The following is an 18656-nucleotide window of genomic DNA, read 5'->3' on the forward strand; positions in this document are numbered from 1 at the left end:
CTAGCACCTCACTTATAAAGGCTTCAATGTCTACAACAAATGACCAGGCAGCCAAGTCGTGTGTCACCATGGTCACTGCTGTGCTGGCAACCCATCTGACCAGAGACTGACTTCTAATGAGCTCGCTTCTCAAAGGCAGCGACACACACTCCCTCGCTCTGTCAGATACACAACTGCTTGTGTTCGCCTTCTGAGGACTGATCTCTGCTTGGCTTGGTGTCCTTAATGTGGACATGCAAGTACAGAAAAGAATAAGGTGCAACATTGAGTCTCACATGCTCAGTGCCAAAAATACTTACTTTGGTTACCTTTATGTAAGATTTCCGAGGTCGACTTATCTCACCCCTTTTGGAATATATTACCTTAAATAGTCATTATTATTCTTATAATTAAGAAGCCCATTAAACCACAAACAACAATACATTTATTACATTAATGAGTGTTTGCATGTGAAGCTAAATCTTGACCTCCATTGATGTCCAGAAACATTAATTATCCACACTGTTACACTGGTGTTTCTTCATTACCACATACTGTACTTTATATTTGAGTCAACACACTCATCCTGCAATCATAAATACACACAAGAGAATTAAAGAGATATTCATCCACCGCTTAAAATAGAGCCTAATATTTAATATGCACTGTTTACTGCTGTTTGAGTAAATACTACAATGCCCAGATGTTTCAGGAAATTCCTGAGCCTTTTTGAAAAACACAAACCATCCTGCAGACATAAAAAAACTCACACGCAAGGATCACACCATCAACAGGAAGTGACTGAACAATTTATTGATTCAGGAGATTGATGATAATGGTGCTTGGACGTGGAGAGGTCAAAGTTCTTGCGGTCAGCGTTTTTGGGGTACGCCGTAGCACCCGGGCACGACGAAGCCCCTCAGGGCCCTACGGATAAGAGGACAGAAAGAAACAGAGAAAGAGTAGGTGTGGGAGGGAGGGGAGCAGAATGCGAGAGCGAAAGAGGAGGAGAGGGTTGGTTTGAATTTATGGGAATGGAGGGAGAGGCTCGGTTGAGGTTTGGTCCTGCTCCTGAAACTTTGCTATATAGCATCAATTGTTGTGGATTTATCCGCTGCTGAAAATAGACCCCACTGTTTTCTCGTGTTTGAGTAATGTTTGCTAAAAGCTGCTGTGCCCATTGTTTCAGAAAATGTTTAAAAATTAAACATTAACACATGAGCTTTTAACAGATTTTCAGTGATAGTGTGCCCGGGGCTAAGTGCCAAAGACAGGGCAGGGAAGTCAGAAAGAATTGAGAGATTAACAAACATGGTTCGATGGTTTGGGTCTTTTAATCGGGTTTGTTGACGATTAACAAAGATATAAAAGTCTAAAACATATTTATCTGAATACATTTCTGTTCCCAGTGCGCATTTTTCAGTTAAAAAGACGTTTAAAAGACGATGATGGCCCCTGGTTCAAAAACTATTTTGAGGTTTAACATTAATGTTGAGATTTCACCTGCTTCTGTTACAAGATTCATCACACATTTACGCACATATTATTATTATTTATAATAATATAGATATTTATTTAGCGGCTAAAACGATATAAGTGAGCACAGTCACCAACGAGAACATGAATGGAAGCACGAGGGAGTTGGATTCCATTTCATGAGAGCTGCATTCATGTCCAGCACTCATCAACGTCAGCCACCGAGGCCTCCTGGGACATGTCTCTCAGTCAGGTGTTAATGAACTACGTCAGCATCCAGGGGTCCTTCTGCCTTCGTAGTCAGAGCTGCACATGCGCAGCCTTTTTCTTCTTCTATGGGGAATGTTTGAAACTGCTTCCTTTGCAAGGTCTCTGAACCTTCTTGTTAACATCACACAGCCCATAAAGTGTCGTATTTTTGACTTTGTATAAAAAATGAAAATTGTTGAAGTTGTGTCGATCAGATTTCACCCACCGCTGCAAATGGATTTTGGAGAAATGCAGCTACAATAATCACTTTCGACAAGCTTTTAACACTTAACAAGTTATCTAAATTATAAAACAAAAATGTGTTTCTGACACTTTGATGTTGTAACCGTGTTTTAGTCGCTTGAAAAATGTTTGAAATTCGGTCTGAGGCCTGATTTCACCTTCTTTTAAACCAAATTTCAACGTTGAAATCCCGGTTGCAGCTCACTGGGTTACGTCATTATCTTTTGCTGAATGAGTTAACACGAATGCCCTTGCATTTATTCTTTGTTATTATGAACTGGGAGTCGAGTCAACTTTAATGGCAAACATGTAGGAAGAAGTGATGTACTGCTGCTGTGAGTTAATATAGGAAAGATTAGAGATTACAGATGATGAAACTTATAAATGAGTGCAAATTCATACAAAAAGAAATACATGTGAACACAAAAGCTGTCGGTGAGGAAGCTGTTCGGATCTAAGGTAGAGGTTCAAAACCTGCAATTATAGCTCATCGTTTTTGAAGCGACCGGATTTTAGTACGGGAAGTGTTCTGGTCTCCGTTTGTACTACGCTTGTAGTCTGAGTAATATTGACCAATCACGTGTCAACAGGCTGCAGCGTGTGCAGGAAAAACAGTCTGTGTGGAGGGCAAAAGTGTCCATAAGAACGTAATCCACTGTAATGACATCCTGGCTCCCATGGGAGGTCTTCTGACAATGATTTATCTTCTTATTAATCTCTATAAACAGACACCTGCAGCAAGTTCAGCTCACAATCCGTTCTAGATCAACTTGAGACAAAGCCGTTCAACACTTAGATTTCCAGACTTCCTGGAATGCACCAGAAATGATCCATCCGCCCTCCATTTTTACTTTTTACAAATCTGCATCATGATGTTGTTATTTCGGCAAACTTAAGACCCTTTAATTAAAGTAAATCACAAGCAAAGTGGTTTATTTTTCAGGTTCATACAGCTGTAGTTAGCCAGAGTGAAGCCTGTGTAGCCGATGGGTTCCAAGATTGGATATCACAAAACAGAATCAAAGTGATATCATCGAGTTTGCTAATTTTAACTTTTTAGAAAAATTAAAATTTTATATCTCATTTAAAATGCAGCTTTTGTTTCATAAAGATGACATATCTGGCACAGAGAGTCTAAAAAGTTACCGACATGAAACCAATCTGCGTCTGTAAAGCTGAAGCTGAATTGTACGCTGCTGTAATCTGCTGCTGAAATGAAACAGATGCAGACCCTCACGCCCATCTCATACATACTGCTTACTTACTGCTGATGCAACTTAACGAGTTAAGACTAAAACACAACATTAGTCAACCAGAAAAGGCCGAGGTGCCTTCAGTCAACTGATTTATCATCTGAAGAGCCGCTCTGTCTCCCAAACAATGTTCGTGTGTTATATTTAAACCAGCAATTTGCATGTAGTGACTCATATGTGATTCATGTGTGTGCTGCAAAACAGCCTTTTGCACACAAAAAAAAGTGATGTATTAAAGCAGCGCTGGAAACAACATGTGACCACTGTTTGTTCCCTGCTAATGAAAAATGATAATCAGGCGGTCGTACTGAAGGAAATGGTTTCTAAAGACAAAAAAAGCTCGACTTCTGCCGGTGGTCACATCCAGTCTTTTATCTGTGAATGTGATTTTATTTTTAAAGACACATTTTCGTTTTGATTCTGGCAGATCTTTATCTGAACAGCTCGTCCCACTGAGAATAAAATCTATTTTTCAAGAGGTCCTTCAGCGCTCTCTTGGCTTTCAGCCCATTTTGCAGCGTGTACAGTACATTGCTCTTAGCATTTATATGATTGGAGTGTTTTTTAGGTTATGTAAATTGTTGCTTTTTGTTCTTTTAAAACTCTTGTGTTTGTCACCGAGCTGCCTTCTGAACCTCTTGAAATCAGATTTGCATTCTCAGCGGGACGCCATCTTTACATAAAGATGGTCGATCGCTTTCATTAGGTGCTCCAGCGCCATGACCAGCAGCATCATTTAGCCTAAATAAAAGCATCATGAGAGGTACTGTAGGTTCTTGCACTGAAGGCTCTGACGGATAAATACAGTAAAAATGGGCTCTGAGTAATAGATGTTTTAGAAAAAGGTCTTGTTTCTAAAACAGGCGGAAAATATTAGTGAGGAAGAAGCGACATGGGGGGTCATTTGAGAAATGTTTGCGTCTTCAAAATGCTCTGAAAAACCAGGCCGAAGCATTTTCAAATATTAGGAATTCATGCTGTGCTCCGTGTCCTTCAACGCTCGGCTGGCTTTCTGTCTCATTTGCTGCTGAAATTATTAAATTCTGTGCACCAGCAAGTAAATTCCAACAATTGTGCACCGCTAATATATTCTATTTCAGCAGTGTCTGGCTGAAAGAAATATAGTTTGACTTTTACTGGAGTTTTTTTGCAGCGGGAGAGATGCAAATCTGCAATTAACTGAGGCTATTATTTTGAATTGATTGTTAATCTAATGACTTGAAAGCACTGCCATTGTTTCTTTGATACAGATCGGACAAAAGCGCATCGGCCCGTCTTTTATGTTGTCCTGGCTCACCTCCAGGCTTCCATATACATTCCTGCTGGTGAAGTGGCAGTGCTCTTGTCATATTGTATCTGACAGCCTCCCTCAGCGATAACAAGCAGCTTTGCTTTTGGATGTACATTTAATAAAGTGATTGACGTTCAGAAGCCCTACATGCCCCTGCAGAACATACACAGACCGCACAGAGGTTACACTAGATAAGAAAATATGCTCTTCATTCCAGTTTCATTTACACATCTTCTATTTATCAAGCGGAGAAGAAAAATGCACTCCTTTGGTTTCAACTCATCTGTTTGTCGCATGCTGTGGCATGATCATCCGTCTTGAGCCGATAGCGTGTGGACTGATGCAGAAAATATATTGAAATAGGTTAGATTGATAGAGACGCTGAGAAAAGGGAGAAACAGCTAATTCAAAGCAACCTTTCCATCTCCCCTTTTCTCATAGTGTTATCACAGGTGTAATGGAACAGGCCGTACATATTGCAGGAAGCATGATTACATTTCAGCATCTAATGTTTCCTTTGGTGTGCGTTCACGGGGCGTAAAAAAGCATCACATTGTTTTTGTTTCCTCTGCTGTCTGCCATCATCTTTTTTCAGCTTGCCGTCGACGGGCATGTTTTCTCCCCCTCCTCCTCTCCTCCCTGTCTGAGACCCGCTCTGAATGTGGTCCCTTCTGCTGTCACTTCCAACACACTTTACCCCGCTCCTCTATTTGAAGTTCTGTCATTGCCGGGCTTTGAACTGCCATTTGTGTTTTACCCCGCACAATGCTTGTCTCCAGAGCTTCGTCTGGTGTGAAATTGTCAGAGCCACAGGCCACATCATCACAGGGGGGTTTGTAGTAAGTTATAGACTGGACACATTCAGGCATGTGCAACAGCATGCTGCTTCAAAGCTCTGATGCTCTCTGTGACCTTTGGAATCATATGTTTGTGTGTGTTTATTAATTGTTTCATGCTGTCACCAGTGATGCAGCCAGATACAATCCATCTTTTATTTATCCTATTTAACCTGAAAAAAAAAGATATCTTTGCAGTGGTATGAAGCTAATTAGAATTGTGAGATGCTTGCACTTCTGTCATAGAATAAATATATACAGTACATGACCATATGTTCTCTTTATTCCATGGTATCTATTTGACAGCCCCAGTAACCTGTTACTTTGCAGGTTAAATGCTAATTTAAAGCTTCATATTTCAATTTTTCTCACACTGGTGCTCTGTGCAGGCCCTCGTACAGCCTCTGCCTGAAACAAACTCAGTCAGCTCTGTCCCTTTAAGAAACCCCACCCCTACAAGCCCACTTTCTTCTGATTGGCCAGTTCTCTTAAGCCCGCTGAGGCTGCACTTAGTGCGGCGTGTAGAAAAAAACTGTGTGAAACCTGGTGTTCACAGCAGCCTGCAGACTGAGCTGAGAAGCCTGTAGATTACTCCAACATACTTTTACCTACAGATTTGAAGCTTCACCCACACTTTAATCTCTATTCAGGGACGTAGATTTCTGGGAAGGCAAGTGTTCTGTTTGAACTACGCTTGTAGTCCGAATAATATTGAGCAATCACGTATCAGCAGGCTGCGGCGTATGCAGGAAAAACAGTCCGTGAGGAGAACAAAAGCAAGCGGAGTGTAATCCGCCGACATCCCAGCTCCCGTCAGCATCATCTGACGACGATTTATCTTCTTATTAATCTCTATAAACAGACATCTGCATGTAAGTTCAGCTAACAATCCGTTCTAGATCAAAAATGTAACATGAGATGAATTCCCTTGACGCTGTGTCACAAAGGCCATTCAGCGTTCAGATTTCCCAACTTCCTTGAATGCACCAGATCGATCGAGCATTTTGAAAGTTTTCTCCTCTTGAGGACAGACCTGACAAAGCTTGAATTTTTACTTCTTACAAATCTGCATCATGAGGAAAATCAAGAGTTACAACCTGAGCCAACCGTAGACGTCACGCAATTACCTTTCATTGCCAGTAGGTGCCGCCACATGGAACGATTATATCTATAAGTATTTAAATTCATTTTGCTGATTATACTTTACTTAAATAATAAAACCAGTAATTTTGCATGTCTTACATATTTAAACCCTGAACGTGTCCGCTAACCCTTTCACAAACCATGCTGCTGTGTTTTCCCTTTCATTACAGGCATCCACTGCTTCATGTATTGTTTTTTCGGCCGGCTCTTGAAACTCGCTTGATTTGTGTTATTTATCAAAATAAAACAGTCTGCATTCTTTTCTGAAAGCATTACAATATTTGAAAAATTGCTTCTGTCGATTTTTCAAATTAATCTACACTAACTGCATAATTATGCCAAAGTAATTTTACATTTACAAGAAGAGAATAGGCATTCTAAAAGTGCTCCTCAAAGCTGTTAATGAGACATCATTTAGAGTTAAAGCCGCATTACATCAAACTGTTGATGGATCAAGTGGCTTTGTTTTATGTGGAAGGGATCCACCATAGAAACAAAATCCCAAAGATTTATCACCTTTCCCAACCAGCCCTCCAAACTCTGCTCTCATCAGTCTCAAGTATGAGGCAGCTGGTTAAAGCAGAACATCTTTGACAAACTTGCTTTACTCCACCTGCCCAGCATCGCACAGCAGACACAAAAAGCTAGCACCAAGCTGCATGGTGAGAACAGTGGAGCTTTAGCAGCTAAAGAGACAGATATTTCCCTCAGGATGTGGGGAAGTCTAAAGCAGAGCTTGGACAGTGAATATTGGACTTATGTTTGCCAGGTGGCCAGCTCCGAATTAATGCCAGTGTGGTCCTCTGTGTACCGGATGTGTAAATAAGCAATTGTTTGCTGACACATTAGCCATTACAACTTTATTATCCTAGAATATGTGGGTGATTACAGCTTGTTCCTTTGCCCAACGTGTGAAAAATACAATTAGTGAATGCAGCTTTTAAGAGCTAAAATCTTCAAAGACTCTGCGAGGTATCATTTTACATGCAGGATTTTTTCTTACATTATAATTTTGCATCTTTTTCTTCAGTGAATTTGAAACAGATGTTTTTTTTGGAGCTGCCTCCTCAGATATAAAGCAGCAAATGTAACTCGATGCTTTGAATCTAATGTTGTTTTTTTCCCTCTCAGCTCAGGGTCTGCTGCTCTGATGCTTTTGTACATCAGGGTCATTGTCCGGGCATGAGCACCCACCTATAGTCTTCAGTGGGCTTCAGCTGCGCTTGTTAGCCTAATAACAACAGTAGTACTAGTGCTCTGTAATGAATGGGACCCGTGTGTGTCTGCATTTGATGAAACCAAACAAAGTCCTCTGCACTTGTTAGAAGAGACCCCCAGGGAAAGAGTTTTGGTTTTTGCAGTGATGGCACAGCGCCGGCCTCCATAATGGCAGGGTGGGTGGGCTCGCTGGTGAGAATTTTGCAGCTTGAAGTGCAACCAAATATGCAGTGTCTGCTTTGTTTCCCTCTGAGCGCCGAGCAAACAGCCTGTCTGCTGTACCTGCAGTGGCTGTGCCCCTCGGCTACACAGGTTTCCTGGAGTTGAAACACTACCTTGGCTGAGGATTTTATTTTGTTATGTGAGGAATACTGTATCTTAAAAATACTTTGATCCTGAAATATGTTGTGTTGATGATAAGGAAGGGAGTTAATTGAATCCTTTAATATTTTTGCCAATCTCCACTGGCGCTCTCTCAAAGATCCAGGCTGAGCACCTCATTTGAACTGTGAAACTTTATCATTCATGCACAGTGCTCAGTGTTTACAAGTGAGGATGAAACGAGGGCACCCCGAGCTCAGAGACGAGGTCCAAATGTTTCAATTTTACCGCAACACAAGCAATTAGCTGAGCGCTTATTAGCGTTCGTGCGCCGTGATTTCTCTCTCACTCTTTCGCTCTTTATCTGTGGATCTCCCTCATCCCGCGTGCCAGCGGGAGATGAATATGCCTTCGTTGTCCTTGGAATCCTCTCTTGTAAACACCATAGGCGGTGAGCACTGTTTACCGGTGTGCATGGCGGGCAAACAGGCCGCTCTGTCTCTTGCACAGTTCATCCCGTGGGGGCCAACCTCACCTTGTTACCCTTTTAATTAGTAAGAGCAGTTAATAGTGCCGGCCGCTTCTGCAGCCTCAGCACTCTGCTCAGACTTCAAGAATCCCTCTAATCGATTGCAAGAGTCCGACGGAGACGGGGGAGATGGGGGAGAGGAAGGGGTCCGATTGTGGGTGAGGCTTAGGTACATTCATGGAGGTTTTGGAGAGAAATCAAACAACATACTATTTTCTTTGAAGGAACCTACAGGGTGGGTGTATCAATAACTATTCTTTCTTTTTTCTTGTACAATTGCAGGGATAACAAGGTCTCTGGGTTCCTTATGCACATTCCTCCCACCCGTTCTCTCCTCTCCCACATTTCCTCTCCCTCGAAAATGAATGTAATCGAAAAGCTAAGGCACATTCTATTGTGCCCTTATAAGCTTTTATCCCTCCCAAGCGCTCGCCCCGTGCTCATTTCTTTTCTTGTTTTGATTTAAAGATGCAGTGGAAGTACTTAGCATTTAGATGACATGCTGCTGGAGAGGTGTGATAGATCAGCGCCTCTTCAGAGGACTGAATTTCCTCGACAGTGTCGGGGGACAGTCCGCCGTCGGACAGACAGATCACCGGACGACAGGCCGGGCGGGCAGAGGAATACCAAGTCTGCCGCAGATAGCCTGGCACAGCCGAGAGGGGAGCAGCGGCTGCTGGGAATGCCAATGCTTTGCCCAGACAGCCGTCTCGCCTTGGCTGCTCTGATTGGCTAAACAGACCATTAGCTTCCTGATTATGATTAGCCGAGTCATTATCTACACAAAAGTGGCTCATTCACCAATATTAAGAAGGCAAGGGAGCTGTTTTGTTCCCTCGGTCAAAGGGAAAACAGCGTGTTTTCATGTGTTCTCCTAAAGATGAATGTCGGAGGCAAGAAGTTGTTATTCACAGAGAAACAAAGTGTATCGCTGTTTATCACCCTGCCCTACAGCTAATTTGATCAAATGTTCTCTCTGTGTGATGCCACTGATGGAAGAAAGGAAAGGTCTCTCAGTCGTTAACATGGATGATGAGGTGCCCATTACTTGCTCGTATTTTCTGGTCGAGGAGAGAAGCGGTCCTCAGAGGTCATAAAAACTGGGAGAGAACAAAATAACCTTCAGCTTCCATCGTCCCACCTAAGATATAATTGGAAGACATGCCATCTGTGCTTTTAAATGGACATATGCTGCTCTGCGTCCAAGGCCAATATGCTGAGGGGAAAGTTGAGTAAACCGTTAGTGAAGGCTGGCCCTCTGTTCCCGCCATGCTGACCTTCTACTTTTCTTTTTTCAGCCTTTGCCGAAGGAGCCGTCGTAGGATTCCAAGCAAACAGCAAGTATGTAAGTTTTGTTCTACTTTGAATACAAAGTGCATGACCCTGCTTCTTTTACTTGGCAAGGCGAGCCTGTATTTTTAGCTATTTTTGGTTCTAAATGTTTGAAAAGTTTGGAATTGCTCCAGTAGACTGCTTCAGCCGGCAGCTGTGACACGGCTGTCGTGGCTGTAATGTAATCCTCAGGGGCAAATGGGCTTCATCAATGTACATCCACTAAATACTTGTTTATTTCACTGACAGACTCTGATTATTATTCTACAGAGATAGACCTTTTCTCTTATAAGTAATGTTTTATTTTATCCAGAAACATCTATTACATCACTCTTTTCACAGCCACCAGACTCCATTTATAAAAACAGCAATTTCACCTCATAGACCGCCACATCTAACACTGCCACGATCAGCTAGTTTTTATGCATTTTCTTTGTGACATTGGTGTTTTAAATAGTTAGTTTGGATCCATAATCCAACACAATAATGATGTAACACTCATTACACAATCAGCCACTCCTGTGTTTTCTGTCAGGTAAAATTACAGTTTTCGTCAGTGGAGTTTGGTGGCTTTGAAGAGAGCGATGCAGCGCCTGTTTCTGGTTTAAAGAACAGTAATTTAGCATTGAACATAAAGGGTTTTCTTCATGGATCTTTTCTGTGATGTTGTCAGGCACTTAGAATAACAATCTGAGCCTGCCGTGGCAAGAACAAGAACTTTTACAGGACGTACTTTAGATTGCATTAGATTGCAGCTATTACAGTCTGTTTTGTGGCTGCAGGCTGAAAGGATGAAACTTTTATTTTAAAGATGGCTTTTATTCAAAATTGTAGGACAGCTTAAGAGATGTGGGGAGTAGAGAGTCAGGGATGACATGCGCCAAATGATCGGCAGACTGGGAGTCTAAACCTTGCGATCAGTGCGTCGAGGACTGTGGCTTTTGGGGCGCCTGCTCTACCAACTGAGCTAAACCAGCGCTCCAATTCCAAACTTTTTGCACTTTAAAGTCATTCAGAATAAATAATATTGGTTTAAAAATACAGGAATCCCCCTTCTAAGGTTCAGTGTGGCTCAGAAGTGGAATGAATCAGTCATTAGTGTCTATTCATCATGTTCTTTCCAGCACTGCTCACCGCTCTCACTCTGAGCTCAAATAAAGATATTCCAGGACGTTATGAAGACACAATGGAATTCCCCTTCTCTTAGATTGCAGTCACTTTGATGTACCTTAGAAAAAAAGAGGAGAGGGAATCAAAGAGGGTTATTGGAAGTCTGAAATGCAGAAGGATGGAAACCTTAAAGCTCCACTATTGTTACATCAAAGAGAGATGCTGCTTCAAGTGTCCAGGGTTTCTTTTTAGGACACAAAAAAGGTACAAAGAGGTACAAAAAACTGACATGAACAGGAGACTCTCCTCGACAAAAACAACAACCAAATGTTAACCATGTTAACAGATTCCTTTAATTAAGATGAAGCCAGAACCAGGTTTGCTGGACTCTCCTGCAGGTTAACTTCCCTTCCTCTGTGGCTTTTTGTTCTCCAAAAAAGACAAGGACATTTTCTAAAGACTAAACTGGATTCCTCTCCGCAGACTGAGTATCTATGAAGGTTTTATATCCTGCACAACCACGCGCATTTGGAATCTGCATGCTTTATGTCTCCTCGCCAATATTCTAAGATTGATTTTCCCTCTTCTACCGAGAAAACAAAATGAATCACGCGCAATTACCAAGGACAGAGAGAGAAGGGGAATTGGGGGCGTCATAAATATTTATTTGCCAGCCCTGGGAATTTGTGCAATTCTTTGTGGAATTGCCAAGTCATATTTAAGTGTCTGAATGATTTATATGGGCAGTCCTGGGTGTCACATTTGTCCACTGTCACCCTGGATCATTTATGTATTAACATTTATAGATTTATCCATATAGCATATTCATGGCAGGGTTCTATTATCATTCAAATGGGTTTCGTGATCAGATGATTGGCTAAATTAAGTCATTAAATGTGGAATTTCACTGGAGGTGAAATGTATTCCATGTGGAGAGGAATATATTACAACCTACACATGTGCTCCGACTCCTTTACAGAACCCGTCATAGAGTTAGCTCTGTTAGAGACGGGACATGTTGGAGGAGAGAAGAACAAGAGGACGGACTCCAAGTGAAGAAATGGACAACAGAAAAACGCTGGTTTTACATATCAGTCTTGGTCTTGGCCACAATGCTACAACCATATTTGGCACTACCTGCACAAAAAGTGTTCTTTATGTGTTTATGCGACCTCACTGATTCATTTTAAAACCTAGTTTGTTTTTTACACCTTAACTAATGACCATCGTGAGCTTAATGGGACGCTCCCAACCTTCTCACCGTGAAGCCCCGCACAATATTTCTCATTAATTCCATCATTTATTAGATAAAATTAAAAACGCAAGTGGTGAAATGTGCCAAACACAAGAGTCTGTTTGTTAATATCCAACATTGCAGCAGCGTAGAATGACAAGACTTTAATTTGGGGCTCTCATTTAATTCCTAATTAGCACACATGCTGTATGTAAAGTGGTTTGCGGGAGCTGACACAGATTGAAATTGAAAAACAGGGAGGGGGTGCTGGTCTCAATATTACTGTGGATGTGCTTTTTTTTTTTATTGACTTGTGAGGAGAAAAAAGAAATACATCCACAACAGATTAAAAAAGGCTTTTCAGTGTTTTAGAGTTTATGCAACAGGTGAGTGAATGCTGCTTGGATCAGACGTTTATATGACAACACAGTTGCTTCTGTTGCACAGGTACAATCAGTGTCCACCAGAAGCAATCGTCTCTGCTAAGAATAAAGAAAAGCCTTTTATTTAACCGCCTCATTAAGTTATTTTCTTTGTGTAAATGAGTTATAAAATATATCCGTGCCATTTCTGTCGAGGAAACCTATTAACCTTGTTTGTGCTGCAATAGCCTTTATGTTTCATTTATTATGAAATGCTACAAGTGAGACCACTACATGTCACATTCACCCTTGTACACACACATAACACTGATGGCAAAGGCTTAAGTGCCAATCTCCAATCAGGATCTAGATAACATTCACGAGAACAGCCATGCCTTCAGGAGCAGTTTGGGGTTCAGTGTGTTGCCGGAGGACTCTTCGACATGTGACTGTAGCAGTCAGGGATCGAACCCCCAACCTTCCGATTGGGAGAAGACTGACTCTACCACTGAGCCATAGCCTCCGCAAAACAACCAAATACAGACAGAAAAACAATTAAATATTGATTATACAACCATATACCATTAATTATTATTATCATCATTGCCTTTTGCTTTTAATGTATAGCAGAGCTGAAGAGAGACAGGAAGTGTGGGGAGTAGAGAGTGGGGGATGCAATGCACCAAATGATCAGCAGACCTGGAGACGAGCCTGCGATCAGTGCGTCGAGGACTGTAGCCTCTGTACATGGGGCGCCTGCTCTACCAACTGAGCTAAACCAGCGCCCACTTTTCCTTAAATCTTAACACTTAAGTAAAAGTACACAATTAGCCAAATAGTTAATTTCCTGCCAAAAGCCATGAATCTAATCTATACCGCTTATCCCTGTGATTGGGTGAGAGGCGGGGCACATCCTGGACTGATCGCCAGTCTACACAGGGCTGACACATAGAGACAGACAACCTGTCACGCTCACACTCACACCTACGGGTAATTTTTGGAGTCACCAATGAACCTGCAAGAACATGCATACTTCGTCCTCCCCGGGATTTGAACGAGCAGCCGTCTAGCTGTGAGGCGACCGTTGCAGCACCGTTCTGCCACCGTTATTATTATTATTATTTCATCACTTAATGGCAGTATTCATGTCAGACTTGTGTGTTAATTACATTTGACCCAAAAGGTCATTACTTCTACATAAAAGGAATTCAGGGACTTATTAGGACATTGTACATGTGGAATAATGGTCGGCACACTTCGGTGATAAGATACATGTCAAGACAGGATCGTGAAACAATGGTGTCTATTGATTTTGACCTTTTCCTTCAATGTTCTTTTTTTCTCATTCCTCTGCAGGTTCATCGACATCAACGCTACAAAAGGAACCGAGGACAACCACTACTCCAGAACATTGTGTCCATACAACAACAACAACGAGGCTCCCCAAACTTTACAGCAGGCTTGACCTTCAGTAAAATAAAAAATAAAAAACAACCCTTAGAGCTTTTTCCAATCACTACAGTGAAAGACTCTCTGCAGACACTTGTAAGAACTCTGAGAAGTCTCAAGTGAGCAGCCCGGTACACCATCGGCATCGAATCTTCACCGCAGCCAAATTCACAGAAACATCACAGAAAGAAAATCTCTCTGAGGAGCCGTCATAACCGGGGCAGTGGATTAATCATTCAAGTACGTAACCTTTTTTTGTCCATGTTATCTAACGTTAGGTCGGCAAAGGTTGTCTCCTTGAAGATTTTTACCTTCGTGGCTTGATTTAGACTTGTCAAAAGGTCTTTTAAAAGTCAGCCCCTTCATCTTCTTTACTACCCCCCGCTATGAAGCCTTCCAGGGTTTTATTCCAGCCAAGTTTCTTTAATGACAGCTCGCTGCTAAAGAGTCGTGACTTGACTGAGGTTGAGCCAGGCCGTACCGTCCATTGGATTCTAGCCTTTAACACCTCTCTCTCATTCGGCTGAGTGAAACTTTACAAGGCCGTAGCCTCCAAAATCTCTGCATACACACACGGGAAGGACGTTGTGAAAAAGCATGAAAGTCTACGGGGACGACAGAGACGATGAGACTGTCTATCTTTGATGAGCGAAGGTCGCGGTGGTGAAACGTGGACACTTTGGACGACTTAGCTTATAACTTATGTTTTGTATGTGGTGCCAACATAGACTAGAAGAGTAGTTTTTGTCAATGAACCTCGCACATGTTGTACACACCACTGGGAGCTTTTAGCAGATGTGGCACCCTGGCTCATTTAAATGGTCTATACTTTGTGTGTGTGTGCGAGCGCATGTCCACATGCAAAAACATGTGTGTGTACGCTTGTGTGCCTGTGTGTGAGAGCGTGTGCACATCCTGAGATACACTGTGAAATAAGTCATGTCCAATGCATTATTCATACTCTTGTATAGTTTTGGGACACGCCAAGACCAGAGCTCACCATCTGGCAAAAGAAGCGTTTGTGATTTTACAGATGTTGGATCTCATTTAAAACCTTCACGGATGAGTCCTGGGTACGCCTTCTCTTTGCTTTCTTGTCTTTTCTTTAGTACATAGAGATATTTATATTGGGGGGTGAAATATTACTGAAACTGGGGACAGATCTACAATATGTCACATAAGTTAAATTCTGTAATTAAAAACGATTAATGTGTGATTAAATGTACTCAGAATACTTGTCTAAATTGACTATATTTTGATATGAAATGTTTTGGCCAGCTGGAAGTGCTATTTGCTGATTTCAGATGCTTGATATATTTGAAATTGTGTACATATATATATATATTCAATTAATGTATTTTATGTTCTGTGGGTCATTCAAAGAAGAGATAAAGAAAAGGAGGAGCACAAGAGGCATTCTTCTGAGAGAAGTACCAGAGGTGGACACAATAACACGAACACCAGAAACAGATTCGCAAGACAGAATTAAAAACACAAGAGGCTACTGCGAGATGAATAAGCGTCTCTTTTATGCAGCATCTAAAGAATACATTTCACAGAGGTATTGTTTGTTGCTTGCTGATTACAGTAGTTTACATTCTATTGTGCAGGTGTTCCTGTTAATGTGTCTACGCCCTGATTTTTCATTTCTTTGTACTAAAACTCCTGTACATCTCCATCTTAATGTATGCATTTGAGGATATAAAGAGAGCGTCCGCTCCTGGGAGCTGTGGAGTGTGTATTCGGCGTGTGTGTGAGTGTTTTCCAGGTCAACAGCCGTCTGTGCCCATACCTTTGATTTCATGCTGCTTTTATTTATGGCTCCTTTGGTTTCGCGCTCACCGTAAATAAACTGTCCGTTTGATTTGAGTCACTGTCAAAGCAGGGACTGATGCAACGACAGATCTGTCGTTTGGGTCAAATCAAAATAAGAGCAGAAAAAACAAATATACTAACCTCCTCCTCATATGTATAAATTGGTCTAAAACCTGTCAGAGTGTGATGGAAGGTACCAGCACAAATCATCGAAATAAGTTCTGCAGTGAGTCGCTGACTCCCTGGTGCACTGTGGTGAAGGGAGCATCTTAAGCCCCGGGCTGTGTCCTTAAATTGTCAGGAATATAAATGCCTTTTGTGGTCCTCAAATGTCTTTTCATAAATAATTGAAACTTTTATTTCAAACTGTCCTTGTTTTGAAAGACGCTTTGGTTGAAAACCCCCAAACTACAGGCCAATTATTTCCCAAACATGACACAGCAACTGTACGAGGCAAACTGGGACAGAAGAAAGAACATTTTCTTGTGACGGCTCAAATGAAACTGGGTGACTCTTTCTGTGAAGCCCTCACGTCTGACGGATTATAATGTAGACTTCTGCATAATGTATTATGACAGCAGCGTTTTACATTAGATTATGCAACAGGCTTTCATGTAAATGCCTTTATTGAAGAATAACAGGTTTGTGGTGCAGGTATCAAAACATAACGCACAATGTGGAGTGTATGTAAGGGATAATGTACAGTGAGCAGATAACAACCTGCTCACTATACATTATCCTGCTTATTACACAGCTTTGTACTAATGAAATCAATTATTTGACAATTTATTGTTTTGGAAATTGTTTTATTAATTTTAAAATGATAAATTTTCCGTTTTTATATAGTCAAATACACTCACAGTGAGAGCTGCGTCCATAGCAACGGTTAACTCTGTAGCCTTCTTAAAATGAGTTAACTGAGATGTTTTTACTCAAGTTAAATGAAAAAATTTCCTCTAATGTTGAAGTAAGACACGATGATCAGGACGGCAGGAATCGTCACTCTCAGAGTCTGTTGACATTTTCTTTTCCATTCACCGTCTTTAAACTCCGCTCTCTGTCGTAGCCTTCAGTTTTTGCATCTTTTAACCTTTCTTGCTTTCTCTCCTCTGTTTTGTCTCTTTTTTTTTTCCCTCTGTGAACAAGTCGGCGTCAAATGTACCGGACTTCATTCGGCGGATTGATATCATTACAGTTAGTGATCCAGATTGTGTAATTAGAGTTGCATCCTTAGCAACAGTCTGTTTTTCATAACAGAGGTCTGTTATGGAGAAATAACAGACCTCGGAATGCCGTAACTAACCAATCAGAATCAAGTATTTAACACAGCCGTGTAATAAATTAGATTACAGCGTGATGCATCATGAATTTTCCCATTTACACGATGGCCACACTTTTCTGAAATACAAATGTACTGCCCTTATTTAGAGTGACAGTGGGTAGTATCAGAAACAGGGGAAGGGAGAGTGGGGTTGATATCCGGCAAGGTGCCGAGGGTAGGAGTTGAACCTTGGACCGCCACATTGAGGACTGAAGCCTCTGTGTATGTGCCGCCAATTTAACCACTGAGCCAAACCAATGTCCATTAGGAACATATTTTTAATGAATGAATCCTTGTTAATTTCTTAGTTTTGAAAGTAATGTTTCTATCATGAAATGGATTACATCCATCTTGACTGACTATCAACTGCTGATAAAACCGATACAAGTAACAGAGCTTTGTCTCTAGTCCACTTGCATGAAGTCCAGCAGTGTTACAAAGTTTGTTCCAAACAACCTTAAAGGAGAAATTCGCCCTGAGAAAAATCCGTCAGTCAAAGCTGGTGTTCTCTGTAATCGATAAAAGCAATAATATTTGAAGTTGGTGCCATAGCTGTGGAAAAAGTTGTACAAACAGCTTGTGGTTTTGCCCATTCTACATTCCTACAACACCCAGCGTGCATTGCGCCCCTCCTTCTCACAGAAACGGCCCAGCGAGAGACGCTGGAGTGAAATACTACCGCTTTGCTGCAGGCAATGGCTCAGAGCGGTACAAGGCACCTCACGGAACAAATTATTACATTTTACGGTATGTGTTTTTTTCAACTAAACACTGGAGACATCGGAGGCGGGCGTCCTAGACTGAGAAAGTGTAGTTTAGCAAGCTCCCTGGCCTCCGCCAGACAACGTGTTTTACGTAGTCTTGCGGAGGTTTTAGGGCCTATTGGAGAAGCGGATAGCATCCTCCAAATGCACAGAGCCAAACTGTATTTTTTTCCTACCATAATGGCATTAGCTTCTAATCTAAGCTAAGTTTATAAGCTATAATAGCATGATAGGACTGAGGTTGAAAATGGGCGAACTGGCCCTTTAAAGAAACATGAGGAAATAAGACACCAGTCAAAATAAAATAAGAGTTAGCATGCTTTCTTTAACCATTATTGACAGATAACACACTTGTGCTCTCTTGTCTATATAATTGGAGAGGATATTTGCTGTAAAAAAGGTGGAAATGCAATACCCCAGCACACAGTATGATCAGGAATATTATGTATGTGTTCCAGTTGGCTGCAGAAACTGGCCTCTGTGTTTGCTGCCGTGCCAGTATTCCCACTCAACTCCCACTCAGCTCGAGATGTTCTTTCAATGAGGCCCTGCTGCTGCCTCCTTCCATTTTGAATGTCTGTCTCGCTGTCTAAGGGTGCTGAACGTGGGCTGCTGTCAGGATCAACAAATGGTATGAGGGTGGTATCATGCTCCCTGCCATCCATGATACACTACAGTATCTGATCTGAAAAGCTATAAACGCCAGTTCCTATGAGCAGTTGTGATGCTTG

At 41.6% G+C, this 18656-nt stretch overlaps 1 protein-coding gene across 2 annotated transcripts in view; it reads left to right on the plus strand.

Annotated features, from left to right (window-relative positions):
• Window positions 1-15764, plus strand: part of tafa5l (TAFA chemokine like family member 5, like) — a 62023-nt gene extending 46259 nt beyond the window's left edge. Inside the window, exons 4-5 of one of the 2 annotated variants that reach the window (XM_069659366.1) lie at window positions 9837-9883; window positions 13933-15764. In XM_069659366.1, the coding sequence (XP_069515467.1) occupies window positions 9837-9860 (24 nt within the window). In that variant the 3' untranslated portion in view covers window positions 9861-9883; window positions 13933-15764. The remainder of the gene's footprint in view (window positions 1-9836; window positions 9884-13932) is intronic. The other variant, XM_069659365.1, reaches the window with a different exon arrangement.
• Window positions 15765-18656: the final 2892 nt, after the last annotated feature.

The sequence above is a fragment of the Semicossyphus pulcher genome, unplaced genomic scaffold (assembly GCF_022749685.1).
Source record: "Semicossyphus pulcher isolate SPU_LCO1_2020_fin unplaced genomic scaffold, fSemPul1.0.p SCAF_13, whole genome shotgun sequence".
NCBI lineage: Eukaryota > Metazoa > Chordata > Actinopteri > Labriformes > Labridae > Semicossyphus > Semicossyphus pulcher.